The sequence below is a fragment of the Misgurnus anguillicaudatus genome, chromosome 24, assembly GCF_027580225.2.
Source record: "Misgurnus anguillicaudatus chromosome 24, ASM2758022v2, whole genome shotgun sequence".
In the NCBI taxonomy this organism is placed as follows: domain Eukaryota; kingdom Metazoa; phylum Chordata; class Actinopteri; order Cypriniformes; family Cobitidae; genus Misgurnus; species Misgurnus anguillicaudatus.
This window is the reverse complement of record NC_073360.2, coordinates 28239016-28255003: the sequence shown is the minus strand read 5'-3', so window position 1 is coordinate 28255003 and position 15988 is coordinate 28239016. Positions and strand designations below refer to the sequence as shown.

Genomic DNA, 15988 nt, shown 5'->3' with positions numbered 1-15988 from the left:
CGCGGTTGGTCTTTTCATATTTCCGCGCCTCACATACCAACGTAGCACGGCAACTAGGAATGACTGAGGCTCATATTAGCCAATCTGCGGTCTTCATTAAACGCAAGAACTTAATGGTGAAATTTGATTGGTTATGTAACGTTGAGAGAACACTGAACCTGGGACAGCGCCAGCACGCAGCATCTCAATCTCAAGTCGCACCACAACAAAATGGGCAGTCGCACGAATGCTCCCAAATATATTTTAAGGTCGCACAGATTCAATTTCGGTCGCATATGCGACCAAAATGGTCGCAATTTCGAGCCCTGGCTGGGGCACACCAGATAACGCGTCAGCCGCGTCATATGTCAGCCACGTCACGTCACAATTTCAAACATTCTTGACTAATGAGAAGTTGCTATAAATTATACTAAATAAAGTTGACATCATTTAAGGTAATTCAACTTTATTTAACCCAAAAATTAAAAATATATCATTAATGACTCTCCTTCACGTCGTTACACACTCGTAAGACCTCCGTTCATCTTCAGAACAGAAAAGGTTTTTTTTCAAACTTACAGCGTGCGTCTCCCTCAGACTGTAAACGAAGCCCGGGCGCACAAAAAAACAATACAAAAAAACAGCTGGGGCGCACCAGATAACACTTCAGCCGCGTCGTACGTCAACCGCGTCACGTGACTTTTGTCTCGCGCATGTGCTTCACAACAAATGGGGAAGAGAAGACAATGCTGAATAAAGTCGTAATTTTTGTTATTTTTGGACCAAAATGTATATTTGAAGCTAAACACATTCTAACTGACCCACTGATGTCACATGGACTACTTTGATGATGTTTTATTACCTTTCTGGACATGGACAGTATACCGTATGTAGATTTTCAATGAAGGGTCAACAAGCTCTCGGACTAAATATTAAACATCTTAAATTTCTCATTAATGACATAACTTTCATTTTTGGGTGAACTATCCCTTTAAACTTGAAAATGTATGTGCTACAAGGATTTTTTCACAGTGTAGGTATAAGTTGGGCCACCAAAACGTTGATTAAAATTTTGCTAGTGTTGTAGATACAAAATTGAAACCATTATTACCTAAAAAGCATTATCCTTTGATGGTCATGCAGGCATATTTTTTACATGTATGCATTTGGCAACACGTTTATCCAAACAGACTAGGGCCAGATTTACTAACAACTTGTGCCAGTGCAAACGCCTCTTTTGCTATTAAAAATCTAAAAACATACAGTGAAAGGTTAGCGCTGAAAAGTTATGTACGTAGTTTTTTCTTATTGCATATCTATTTGTAAAAATTTACCTTCCAGATGCAAAATTTATGTGAGGAGAGATTTTAAATGAGTCAATTTACTGGTATTTGCGCTATTATTTAACACCCAAAAAGCTTGTCCTACATTATGGAAATAAGATGTCGTGCCTGTGTTTTTTTTTAATGTGCGCCTTGTCTGTAAATCATCCGCAGAAATTTTCACTCCCATCTGCGCTTTTAAAAAATTGCTCTCATGCTAATTTGCCCTGTTTAGGAAATCTGGCTCATGATGTGCATTACAAGGTATACATTTTAAAAAGTATGTGTCTACTGGGGATTGAACCCATGGCCTTTGTGCTGTTAACACACTGTTCTACCATTGAGCTATACTGAAGGAACAATACTCATGAACATTCATTGTAATATTTTTAACAAATATTTCATTACACCCAGTTTTTTGGAAAGCTGTTAAAGGCATTTAATGGGCGTATTATTCACGTCTTTCTGCCATTTCCATCACAGCTTAGATTAGTTGCTAGTAAATGGCTTTGGGACTTGTGTGAATGTGTGCATCAGTCATTGCTCCAGGTATTATAACAAACAAAGTAATGTTGAAATTGGCACTCTAGGGAAATTAGCCTGCGGATGATTTACTTATTTGTCGCTGTACACAAAATAGGAAAATCCTACTCCAATACAAATAGTACACTCCAAAAACGGATTAATCAGCGTTAGTTTTTTGGGACAACACACTGAATACGTTGTTCCAAAATAGACACATCTCCGTGTTATTATTGAAATGGCACATTTTGTTACTTTTAACACAACTTTTAAAGAGCACCTATGGTCTGATTCACGATTTTACATTTCCTTTGGTGTGTATGTGTGTATTAGTACATGCTAACGATATGCAAAAGGTACACACTCCAAAGTAAACGATGACGCGAGTTATCGTCTCCAATGTAAATCTCTTTTCTTGGACTACAACAAACGCGTGGATTGTAGGCAACAGTTTACTTTCTGGGCTTTTTGATGTAGACAACACCGACATTATCATAATTACGCCCGCTTCGGACTTAGCCTGTAAGGTAACTTCAAGTAGCATTGCATTGTAACCAAATCTTTCAAACATGGTAAGGGGCGTCACAAGTATTCAGGCCATTTACAACATACAGATTAGCTGGCCAATCAGGGACACAGCGCTTTTCAGAACGATGAGCTTTGTACAAAATCAGTGCGTTTCAGGAAGACGATATTTCTAGAGCATAAAAAATGTACGGTATGTGGAAAATAATGTGTTTTTTAACCATAAACCAAGCAAACCAAATACATTATTATACCAAATACACAAAATAATGTTGTTTTTTAGCAATTAATAGGTGCCTTTTAAACAAAGTCAACATAAAATGACACATAATGTCTTAAATAGCATAACACAAAAAAAGTTTAAAAATGAACACATCCTTTCTTAGAGAGTATTTTTACATAAAAATATGCATAATACCTTTAAATTTCCTTTTGAATTACAATTTTTAAACCATTTAATCTGTCTAATTGTGCTTTTACACAATGCCCGAGGCTCTTAATGACCTGCTCCTTTTTTCTAAATAATCATAAAAGTATTACGATTTTCTTTTAGCGGAAGTTATCATGACCTCTAATGACTCGAGCTTTTACAAGAGTGAATTGAATAAAGTACACGCACACTTAAGGTGCCGCATTATGACAGGAAACGCCGCATTACGGTTGATGAATGACAAACGCGTACTTGAGCATTTCCACAGAGAGTTGTTTTAACAGCGCTCATATATTCCCCCTTGTCCATGTGTTGATTGCGATGGCATACAGATGAACTCACTGTCATCGCTTTCTCGTCTCTGTTGTCTCTGGTCTTACTTCTTAATCTTAATGTCCTCTTGGCTTGTAAGTACAGTAAAAGGCCCACTTTGTCACTTTGCTGATGGCAACTATAAATCAGAGGTAGACGTCACCTAAGCAATCCTGCTGCTTGCCGCGCCGTTTACACGTAGCCGGCCATCTGTTTCTGCTTAGTATAGTCACACCTTTATCAAACATACACCTGTCTGAAGAACAGGTGCCAGCTAAGGCTGAATAATGTGCAGTCTCTACTAATTTAAAGGAGTACTGGGTTAGCTATGAATACAAGTTACAGCTTTAGGTGTAAGATGTTCATCTGTTTTCATCTGTCATTTATTACAGTGGGTGTGCAAGGCATCACTGTATTGATAGTGCTCAGCCATTTTGGTTAGATGTTAACCCCTAATAGTAAGCATTAAACTTGTGCTGGTAATTCAGTCTCAACTGCTTATAGCTGGGATTGATTTTGTATTTAACTTGATATTATTATCTCTCACATGACAAGTTTATCACAATTAAAAGGATCTCTGGATTGTTTCTTTAGTCATCGCGAGGGCACATCACCAGGGCTGTTCTGGAGCAGTTCCTGTCATTCGCCAAATACCTGGATGGCCTAACCCACGGTGCACCTCTCCTCAAACAGCTTTGTGATCATGTCTTGTTTAACGCCGCAATTTGGATCCACACACCCGCCAAGGTGAGCAAGATAAAAACACATTTCTAATGTATGCATATCTGTACCTAACTGATACATACAGTACTGTATTAGGATACCATCTCAGTGACAGCTTCTGTGCCCTTTAAATATAATATAGTTTAAAAGCAGAAAGTGCACTTTTATCATGAAAAAACTGTGCTACTAAACCAATTATACTCACCTAAAGGATTATTAGGAACACCTGTTCAATTTCTCTTTAATGCAATGGTGTAATGGTGTGGGGGATGTTTTCTTGGCACACTTTAGGCCCCTTATTGGGCATCGTTTAAATGCCACGGCCTACCTGAGCATTGTTTCTGAACATGTCCATCCCTTTATGATCACCATGTACCCATCCTCCAATGGCTACTTCAGCAGGATAATGCACCATGTCACAAAGCTTGAATCATTTAAAATTGGTTTCTTGAACATGACAAGGAGTTCACTGTATTAAAATGGCCCCCACAGTCACCAGATCTCAACCCAATAGAGCATCTTTGGGATGTGGTGGAACGGGAGCTTCGTGCCCTGGATGTGCATCCCACAAATCTCCATCAACTGCAATGCTATCCTATCAATATGGGCCAACATTTTTAAAGAATGCTTTCAGCACCTTGTTGAATCAGTGCCACGTAGAATTTAGGCAGTTCTGAAGGCGAAAGGGGGTCAAACACAGTATTACTAAGGTGTTCCTAATAATCCTGTAGGTAAGTGTATATTTGAAGGTCATGTCACAGGTCTGACAAATAGTAATGCTTTTCTTAAATACTTTACAGTTCACAATGAGTCTCAGCATCTTCGCAACTTCGTTCTTCGTTCTGTCACTGTTGGTTGGATAAATTGAGACGTGTGCTATCAAACAGGTTAATTTTGTTCCTGCTCTCCTCTTTAATGACCCATGAGGAACAGTATGAGGAGTTTCTGACAGAGCCGATGCTCTTTGCTACTAATATATTCACTTCAGTTTCTGCACTGCTGGCGACTGCCATGAATAAATAATGGAGATAAAAAACAAATGCAGGATTGCAACAAAGAGAGAGAGAATGAATGAAAGAAGGTAAGAGATGAAGTGAGCTGGAAGACCTCAAAGAAAGTAAGGTTTCTCCCCAGGCCAGTAGAGTTCATCGACTTGCATCATGTTTTTGTACCCTCCTCTATTTCTTTCTGCCATCATCCCTGGTGAAGGTGAGTGGACCGTAATTGGATGGGTTTCGCACCTTCATGACTGTACTGAAGCATTGTCACTAGTCAGCTTTAACCTGCTGCTCACAAACAAACCAAAGGACCTTCTGGCTTTGCGGCTTAACGCAATACTATGCTTCAGTGATTGTTTTCATATAAGCTGCAGTTTCACTGCAGTGTTGGCCATGCCGAAGGTGCAGCTCGCATCGAAAGGGAAAAAGTGATAGAATAAATCGTGGGAAAAGTTAAGACACAACAGTAATAATTTGGTTTTCTTACCTGAGGCAACTGTAACCCTTTGTAAGTGTTTGTATGTGTTTATGTGTTTCTGTTCAGGTTCAGCTTTCGCTCTACACGTATCTCTCAGCAGAGTTCATTGGCACAGCAACCATCTATAACACCATCCGTCGCGTGGGGACCGTCCTGCAGATCATGCACATATTAAAGTATTATTACTGGGCCGTCAATCCATCCCACACCAGCGGCATCACTCCTAAAGGCCTGGGTCTGTATAGATGCACACACAAATTGTGTTAAATGCAAATAAATATACTGTAGATGAATGTAGGGCAGTAGTCATCATAAAAATACACCTTTGTTCCCAAAGTAGTCATAGTACTGTAGTACCTCATAGGTACATATGGGTATCAAAGAGTGCATATTAAAGGGACACTTCACTTTTTTTGAAAATATGCTAATTTTCCAGCTCCCCTAGAGTTAAACATTTGATTTTTACCGTTTTGGAATCCATTCAGACGATCTCTAGGTCTGGCGCTACCACTTTTAGCCTAGCTTAGCATAATCCATTGAATCTGATTAGACCATTAGCATCGCGCTAAAAAATAACTAAAGAGTTTGGATATTTTTCCTATTTAAACCTTGACTCTACTCAGCAGGTGTAGTGATATTACGCAGCAGCCAAAAATAGTCCCCTTAGTACAATGGCAGGGGACTATTTTCAAGCAGTGCGTAATATCACTACACCTGCTGCAGCCATGTTACGGCAGCAAAGTCCTTGATTATTACGGCAGAATGAAAGTATAGTTCCTAGCCATATCTGCCTGAAAAAATCACAACTTTTAATTTTCTGTCGGTCTTAGTAAACAAACTACAGAATAGTCAAGTTTTAAATAGGAAAAATATTGAAACTCTTTGGTCATTTTTTAGCACGATGCTAATGGTATAATCAGATTCAAGGGAATATGCTAAGCTATGCTAAAAGTGCTAGCGCCAGACCCGGAGATCGGCTGAATGGATTTCAAAACGGTAAAAATTAAATGTTTAACTCTAGGGGAGCTGGAAAATAAGTATATTTTCAAAAAAAGTGGAGTGTCCCTTTAATACCTCAATGGTACATATTGGTCCCAAATACATACATATCTGTACCTAAATGGTAGATATTTAAATTTTAAAGGAGTACTGCCACAGTGATCATTGGAGATGATCCCACCTGCGTTTTCAACAGGTGGTCTGAGAAACTTGCCTGGATTATCTTAGTGATGTTTAATGTAGTATAGCTGAATTTTGTGTAACAACTTGGTCAGCTTTGCACTTGTTTTGTAGGACTCTGTATAAACCTGCTGTGTGCTCTATTAGGCACAGAGGCTTCTTGTGTTTTTTTCTGTCAGCTGTCACATCCGCAATCGTTGTACTTAGATTTTCACCCCTTTGCCGTCACCTGTTGACGAAGAACAAAGCTTTTGATTGAAACCTAGCCGCATGACTGATTTGGCAAAAATCGGTCACAATTTTTCCTTCTCTTTCTGAGTTTTAAACCCCTTCGTAAAGTGCTTAGTGGAGTAATAACCAATGAAAGCTTGACACCGTCAGAATTGCTATAACCAGCAGTGTGGGCTGAATTTAACATGGCTTACACAGGACCATTGAGAAGCGCGCAGCAGTCTTTCATGGCTGAAAATATATCTTTCTTTTTGTCCCTTTACTGCCCTTTTTCATACAGCATGGCTTTTAACACTACCACTCTCTTTCTTTCTTTCCTTTCTTGTCTTGTTACACACTTTTAGCTGTACAGTCCCCCCCCCCTCATTTTACTCATGCCACAGCTTTTACTGCAAAGATTTCCTGCTAGGTTAAAAGTGCCACAGCTCGAGTTCTTTTAGACTTTCATGTCCTCTGAATTATTCACAAATATTCCCTAGTTTTTGAGGTCAGAAGTTTGTTAGATTTTTTTCTGTTGTTTTTGATGCAAAATTGTTGATTGAGAGCGGTAATCGACTGTATGTTATAGAAATCTTCTGTCGAGTACAGTAAAAGCAGTGGCTTCCATATGACTTCGTGATAAACAAGAATTATTGTTATTGTCTGTCAAAATAAGGTAGCATTTGGATTAAGAAATCAAGAATATGAGCAGAAAACAGAATACAAGCTAGATAACTAGCTTCATTTGCATAACAGTCGGGAGTTGAGAGCCATCAGTCAGTGGTTAGCACCGATATACCTAGACACAGATTTCCAATAATGTTCCCATTTGTCTTCATGGCAGATGATGGATCAGACGGCAACAACCCTGGAAGTACACAAACAGAACGCTGCCATCTTTGCTTCATACTGATAAGACAAATGATTGTATTGGCCGGTGTGGGGTGACTAGCATTTTGTTTGAAAATCAGGAGCCTGATGTCTTGATTCATTCTCATTGGATTGTGGTAGTACTAGAAAGCTATTAATGCTGGCTGGGAACGTAGAAGCAAAGCTGTTATTCACCCAGACAGGGAATTTCTTGTATGTCTTTAAAGGTTAAAGTTGTAAATAATGTGATATATGTACACCGTAAAAACTCTTAACATGCTGTCCATTACAACAGAAATAAGTCTGAATCATTTCTTAGTTGGTAATAAAAAAATAACAAAAATATATTAAATATATTTTAATAGGAGGAATCATAACTTTAAATGTGCAGCTGTATTTTTACCTTTTTACAGTTAAAAGAGATAAATGTTTGAATACAGGTTTATTCACACAACCTGATCTCGCGAAAATCCGTGTTATAGTCTTGGATTTTTGATCACTTCATCCGTGTCCATGTCACGGAATTCAGTTTTTTTCCGTGACGAGAGCACAGATGTCTTTTTCCTGTCACTCCCACGGATTTCTTGTGTCATTTTATGTATTGTTTTTTCCTATTTTCTTACCTTTGTCACTTGGGATTGGGGTTAGAATCACTTTCTGTTACGTTAACTCAAACTCCAGGCGAGAATAGTTTTAAAGCAACAATAAAGAGGTTTTTTTTACCTCAAAATAACGTTTCCAAAAAGTGAAAGGCACTTTCACATTCGCTTTGCAGCTCTCTATTGGCCAAAAGCGCACTAAAGAAGTTTCCAACCGTCGAGTCGCGGTCCTGTAGTTCGAGTGAAAACTACAAAAACTTGATTTACGGCAGACCTACAATCCAATCAGAGCCAGCTTTGCTGCAGTAGGCTAAATTATTTATGACAGTGGTAATGGACAATTCCGCTTCCAACCTGTAGGGGGAGCAAAGAGCAAAAACTATTTAATGTTGCTTTAAAAGCGGAAGAAAAACATGTAGAAACCAATACATAAAGTACATCCTAACATAATCTAAATACAAACCCCAAATCTAACTCCAATTGCGACAATGATTTGAAAATAGGAAAAAACAATGACAAAACGATACATAAAATGATACGAGAAATCCGTGGGAGTGACACGGAAAAGACATCCGTGCTCCTGTCACGGAAAAAAGTTGAATTCTGTGACATGGACACGGATAATGTGATAAAATTTGATTGGATTCCCATGAGATAATGTTAATTCACAATACCCTTTTTGTCAGATGTGATGAATTGTAATATATTTTGTGCGAGGGTGTTAATAATATGGCTGCTGAGTAAAATGAAAAATGTACTAACAGAATCTTCTAACAGAAGTCTTTGGTGCACAGCTTTCAGGATTAAAACTAAATGTAAAGCTTGTGTTTTTGCACCTATATTTTTTCTTGTCTATAAAATCACTTAAATAACTTATGAATAGTTTTAAAGGATTAGTTTACACGGAAACAAATACTCTTTCTTTATTTACTTTATTTATCTTTCTTTGTTCTTCAGAACCCAAATGCAGATTAAAAAAAGCTTATTTTAGATTTTCTGGTTATTGTGGAAGTGGATGGTGACTGACCACCTCTTCAAGCTTCAAAAGGACCCAAAATTGTTAAACAAATAACTTCACTCGACTCGTAGATTTTAAAATCTAAATATAAGTCAAATAAAATATAACCCATTATTATTATATTGACCTTAAATCAAGGCTCAGTGCACATTTCATGTGTCTGGGAGCAACCACAAAACCCAAAACAACACTTTCTAAAGAATAAAAGATAACAATCTGTTTGTGTTCTGAGAAACAAAGAAAGATAATTGGTGTTCAATTAACATGGGGGTGAATAAATAATGACAAAGTTTTTGTTTTTGTGTGAACTATCACTTTAAAGGGACACTCCACTTTTTTGAAAATGTGCTTATTTTCCAGCTCCCCTAGACTTAAACAATTGATTTTTACCGTTTTGGAATCCATCTCCGGGTCTGGTGGTACCATTTTTAGCATAGCTTAGCATAATCCATTAAATCTGATTAGACCATTAGCATTGCACAAAAAATAACCAAAGAGTTTCAATATTTTTCCTATTCAAAACTCGACTCTTCTGTGGTTACATTGTGTACTAAGACCGACGGAAAATTAAAAGTTGCGGTTTTCTAGGCAGATATGGTTAGGAACTATACTCTCATTCGAGCGTAATAATCAAGGACTTTGCTGCTGTAACATGGCTGCAGCAGGCGTAGTGATATTACGCAGCAGCCGAAAATATTCTCCTTGATTACATTCAATAGCAAGGGATTATTTTCGGGCACTGCATAATATCACTGCGCCTCCTGCACAAGTTTTAAGTTGGAAAAATATCGAGACTCTTTGATTATTTTATTTTAGCGCGATGCTAATGGTCTAATCAGATTAATTGGATTATGCTAAGCTATGCTAAAAGGGGTACCGCCAGACCCTCTGATCAGCTAAAATGGGTTCCAAAACAGTAAAAATCAAATGTTAAACTCTAGGGGAGCTGAAAAATGAGCATATTTTCGAAAAAAGTGGAGTGTCCCTTTAAGAGTTTTGTATTTTAGCTGTTTCTGAATTGTACCTTAGGTTTGATTAAACAGAAAATATACTTTAGGTCAAAATTAAAGCATAATTCATACTATAGTCATCTTTAAAAGAAAATCAAAACAAGATTTACAATTGCTGTGACTCTGAATAATTGAAGAATGTTTTCTTTAGATTCATATCAACACAGAATTGAATTAGATTATGATAAAAACAAAATGAATAAGAATCTAAAGCCAACATAGTTTTTTAATTAGCTTGGCTTCTTTTATGTATGTTAACATTTTAAACAATGATAAAACATATCAACAAGTAAAATAAAATAAAATAAACAAGTCAAAACAAAAAGTTTTGAGTTGACTATATAAAAAAGTAGCCCTCCAGATTGCTTTATCAATTGTGGTTGCCCTTGCTCACAAAAAGGTTGAAGTCCCCTGATCTAAAGGATGTACTGTAACAAGCGTGCACATTTAGTGTAGTCTATTAAAAGATTATTCAAAGTAAAAAAGATGAAATGTTATCTTAGCGCTAAGATAAACACACCATCATGACTCTCAAAACCTTTGTGACACAAAGACTCACTCAAACACGTATCAGTCACGCCAGGTGAAGAGGTCTTACAGGGGCTTTGCTGAAGTATGTTAAAGAATTCATCTCTCGTCTGCCAAGTAGGTAATTCTCTCTGTCCGCATTGATTTATTCTTCATTTGTCAAACCCTGCAGTCCTTTTTGTCAGTTTTCACAATAGGATAAGTAACAAAGAAAGCTGTGCTGGAACATAATGCAGTGTTCAATTAGTGCAACAAAGACTGCTGTTTTAGATTAGGGCAACATCAGCTATCCAACCAGATTATAGTGGCAAAACCTCTCTCTCTTTTACTGGCTCTCTCTCAAAGCGAGGGTCTGCGCAAATTAAAGTCGTGCATCAATGTTGCAGGCTGTTTTCAGACTCACCGGTGTCCTGAGAAACAATGAAAGGCTCCCTTAGGGCAGATGCGCACTGCATGCAAGTATGCAAGCGTGAATGCTTTGCCAATGCGCAGTCATGTTGTGCATATTTAACGGGCATTCTTGCATTACTGTTGTGTTAACAAACCTCATTTCTCAAGGGAAAGAGTTTTCTTCATCTGTCTGTGGTATTAAATGTGGATGTTTTTGTTTAGGTAGCTTGTATTAAAATGTTGGTAGTTTAACTAACTTAATATATTTAATCATAAATAAATAAATAAATAAATATAAATTCTGCTATACTCTCTTGAGTATATGTGCATGCTAATGCATGCAAAGCCCACTTGTGGCAACATTGACAAAATATTTATTGAATGCATAGCGTTTGTGATCATACACAGAGTACGTTTTGGGATTGAAACAATCTATACTGGGTAACACTTTACAATAAGGTTGTAGTTAGATAATGCATTAACTAACATTGAACTACTTCATTAGCATTTATTAAAGGATTAGTCAATTTTCTTTAAAAAATCCAGATAATTTACTCACCACCATGTCATCCAAAATGTTGATGTCTTTCTTTGTTCAGTCAAGAAAAAATTATGTTTTTTTGAGGAAAACATTCCAGGATTTTTCTTATTTTAATGGACCCCAAAATTATTAGTTTTAATGCAGTTTAAAATTGCAGTTTCAAAGGACTCTAAACGATCTCAAACGAGGCATAAGGGTCTTATCTAGTGAAACAATTGTACTTTTTGGCAAGAATAATAAAAAATATGCACTTTAAAAATGCAACTTCTCTTCTTTGTCCGGCTGTGTGACTCGATAGCGCGATCTCACGTAATGCCGTGGAAAGGTTACATGTTACATATATGAATTGCACATTTGCAGACCATAAACTGACACAAAGTCATTAATTAGTATCATTTCACGTACAACAAAATCAAACGGTCCTCTATCTCAACTCTTATAAACACTGGGGCGTAGTTTCACAAACATCATCCGTGACCTCTTGACGTGATGACGTAATATGTGAGGTCGCGCTTGCGCGTCACACGACCAGAGGAAGACGAGAAGTTGTTGTTTAAAAGTGTATATTTTTTATTTTGAAACTGCAATTTTAAACTGCATTAAAACTGTTAAGTGTTGGGGTCCATTTAAGTCCATTAAAATGAGAAAAATCCTGGAATGTTTTCCGCAAAAAACATAATTTCTTCTCGACTGAACAAAGAAAGACATCAACATTTTGGATGACATGGTGGTGAGTAAATTATCTGGATTTTTTTAAAAGATTTTTTGACTAATCCTTTAATCTTAGTTCATTTTAATATAAGCATTTACTAATGCATTTTTAAGATTAAACTGTTAACATTATTTAATGCTCAGTAAACTAACACAAACATTTGTATTGGCATTAACGCATTTGTGTAAAACAACAGGAGGTAAATCATCTCTCCATCTTGGCTTTACAGTACATTGTTTTGTTTTTCCGAAGATAAGTAGCCTATAGACAGCATACTGTATTTGCTTGTGTTAATATTTGCACCCTGTAAAGTTTTTAATTTCACTTCTGTATGTCCCACACACACACATCCATTCTGATAAGAAGCTTTTACTTATATTGTTTGGCTAGATTTTAGAAAGAGAGCACAGTGCAGAGGAGCTATGAGAGTACATATGTATTGATTACCTGTTTGGCCCAAGCCCAGATTCATTACTCTTGGCAAATAAGAGACAGCGTCCGAAGTGAGCGTTTATATTTCGATTCAATTTAATGGCAAGGAAGAAGTGTTATTAAGTAAAAGAGATCTCAGTCATTTTATTGATCTGTGTAGTTTTTCTTTAATCAGGACTGTGGTCTTTTAATGAGATCAGGCAAGCAAATTCATTAAAAATACATTTTTTTGCGGTTCTGCCTAATTCGGAGATAAACTTGGCATTGATTTATATCCGGTAGCTTAAATTCTCTTCAGGTTTCAGTTGTGCTGTTTACTAATTAAATTACTTGTTTAAGTTGAGTTTTAATACTGTAATTGGCAGTTCAGATGAATGTGAGCTGTGGATTAATCCATTTTAGTTTGATTTTTGTTGTTTGTCGCTGAGAGAGACAAATAACCAAGTATTGAGTTGATTAGAAGGCCATTTTTTACAAGTTGAGTAACCTTTCTGTGCAGTAAAACGATATATATATTTTTGCTTTTGTTAAAAACAATAATAGCTAGCTATAAATATATTTCCTCATCCCCTCTATATTTTTAAACTATATTACTTTTTTTATATATATATTTAAGTTTTTTAAAAGCTTTATCCCCACCTGAATGTTTAAACTTCTCTTATAAATATATAGAAAATGTTAAAATCAGGTAAATTTTGCTTTTCTCTTACCTCTCCGACAGTACATATACTGCAGAATTGAGTCATAAGCAACTGGACTTGTTGCTACATTTATTTTGAGGCACATGGAGAAATAGAAACTGAAAGGTTTTTAATAAATAGAAAAATACAGCAAATTGCTTATAAACATGTTCCACCAGACTTCATAAATGAAACTGACACTTAATAAATTTACAGACACTTTTTTGTCACTTTTATAAATTTGCCAGATGCAACTGTCATATGAGTACAGAAAGAAAGACATCTAAAATCACATATAGTTAATCGTTTCAGACAGCGTCGTAATGAACGAGTTGCGATGATAAATCCTCCAGAGATGAATCTGTGAATATGGCAGGTAATCAGTTTGTGCTTCATTTTATATCAATGTTCAGGCTGTCTGTGATAAAGCGATAAATGAAAGGCTGTCACGCACCTTTGGACATGATCAGATACACACTGTTAAAGTAAAACAGCTCTGGGATGATGTGAAGTATGGCAGGTTTTACTGAAATGCACTTTTAAAATTAAAGCTCCTACATGATGCCATAGAAAAACCATTTTTGGCTGTATGATTCTCCAAAGAACCTTTAACATCTGTTAACTTTCTGTTTCACAAAAGGTTCTTTGTAGTGGAGAACGGTTCTTAGGACTATAAAAAGATAAGAAAGAAATGGTTCTTTTAAAGGTGCCATAAAATAAAAAACTGTATTTACCTAGCATGGATGAATAATAAGAGCTCTGTACATGGTAATGACATATCGTGAGCCTTAAACGCATCTGTTTTCTCATTTTAATGTAAACCTCATGCATGCAAAATACTGCTGGAAAACAGGCCAACCTCAACATAACACCGACTGTGACGTCACAGTCGAGATGTACGCCCAAAACATTAAATTACACATTAAATTAATTACAAAGATGTTAAAATGCTAAAAACAAAGTTGTGACTGCTGAGTTAGCCCTTTATCCTAATTAATGCTATATGCTAGCATTTAGGCTGAAGTTGTACTATTGACTTTAGATTTATGTTTTGCAGGTCCAAACTAAAAAAACCCAGAAACGTGAATTAACAATCTCCAAACAATTAGTTGTTCCTCAACATCTGTTTTTTCGTCTGATACAGGCTCAAACATATTAAGGTCTCTTTTCTAATGTGAGCTACTGGCATGAGCCTCAGAGCAAAGCAATCAGAGCAGAGCTCAATATTATTATTCATGACCCTTACAAATATGGCCATTTCATTCAAAGGACAAATCCTGAAGTTGTAAATGGACATGTAAAAACATTTCTGGCTAATTCTGCCATTTAAAAAGTTGTATACCTTCCATGTAAATATCAAAGAATATATTTAACATATTATTTAAATGCATTCTTTGGCACCTTTTAAAGAGCCAACATTATGCCCATTTGTACAGATGTAATATTAATATTTTCTTGCATATTTGTAAACACAGATCATGTAGGCCAGGAGTTTTCAAACTTTTTGTGTGTGTGGACCACTATTTGTAATCAAGAATTTTCGCGGACCACCTCATACTACTCATAATAAAATATGTCTGCACAAAGTCCTGAATTTATCTGCACCTCTAAATAGGCTAACTAGCATTAAAACTATAACTGGTCATCATATCAGTACAACAGATTCTTAAAACATTTTCTTAAAAAAAAAAATTCTTAATAAATATATTCTTTTATATTTTATTTTGCCTTTACACGGACCACCTGCAGTTCCCTCACGGACCACTAGTGGTCTACCGACCACAGTTTGGGAATGGCCAATGTAGGCTATCCATTTATTTACAGCAATTAAAAGCCTGCTATTTTTACTTCCATGACTGAAAGAAAACGACTTTAAAGGTTTTAATAAAAAAAATCGAGACAAAAATGAAAACAATGACATTTTTTAATATCATTCTTAAACTGGCTGGTGGTCTTCTTCCTCCGCTTAGTTTTTCAGTTGACAAATTCCGACATCTAAATAGGAAATCGGCATGGTGCCAGCGCAACTTGCTTTAAAGGGGATGAGAGCTGAGACCCTCATTGGTTTATTGCATGTTATGCCCAAAACACACCCATTACTCATTACGAGAATAGGAACACCCCTTGTAGTCCGTGCGCTTGACGCACAAACCATTTTTCCCATCGTTATATTAGCAAAAGTGGAATCGGACACACCCGTTTAGACTGTGCGCTTTAGACAATGTGCTTAGATCGTTAAAATCTGGCCCTTTATGTCCAAACATCTTGTAAACGTGGGTTTTGCATAATATTGGTCCTTTAAGAACCTTTGTAGCACTTTGATTTTTTAAGAGTGTGGACTGTACAGTACCTTGTTAATCTCTGTAGTTGTCTGTAATAAGATCTTGGTCTGTCTTCTTAGAGGACATTGACCTCTGTACCGCTGCTGATCACTATTGACTAAGAGCATGCCACTTCAACTTTGGTGCTGTATATTTACGGCAGTATTATGTACGATAGTACTAACAGCCTTCTGTGCCTTGTGTGTTTA

General features: G+C 36.6%; 1 protein-coding gene across 1 annotated transcript in view; it reads left to right on the top strand.

The window, feature by feature from the left end:
* Positions 1–15988, top strand: part of nbeab (neurobeachin b) — a 359639-nt gene that overhangs the window by 127033 nt on the left and 216618 nt on the right. Inside the window, exons 12-13 of the mRNA XM_055196954.2 lie at positions 3685–3837; positions 5356–5524. Coding sequence (XP_055052929.2) covers positions 3685–3837; positions 5356–5524 — 322 coding nt within the window. The remainder of the gene's footprint in view (positions 1–3684; positions 3838–5355; positions 5525–15988) is intronic.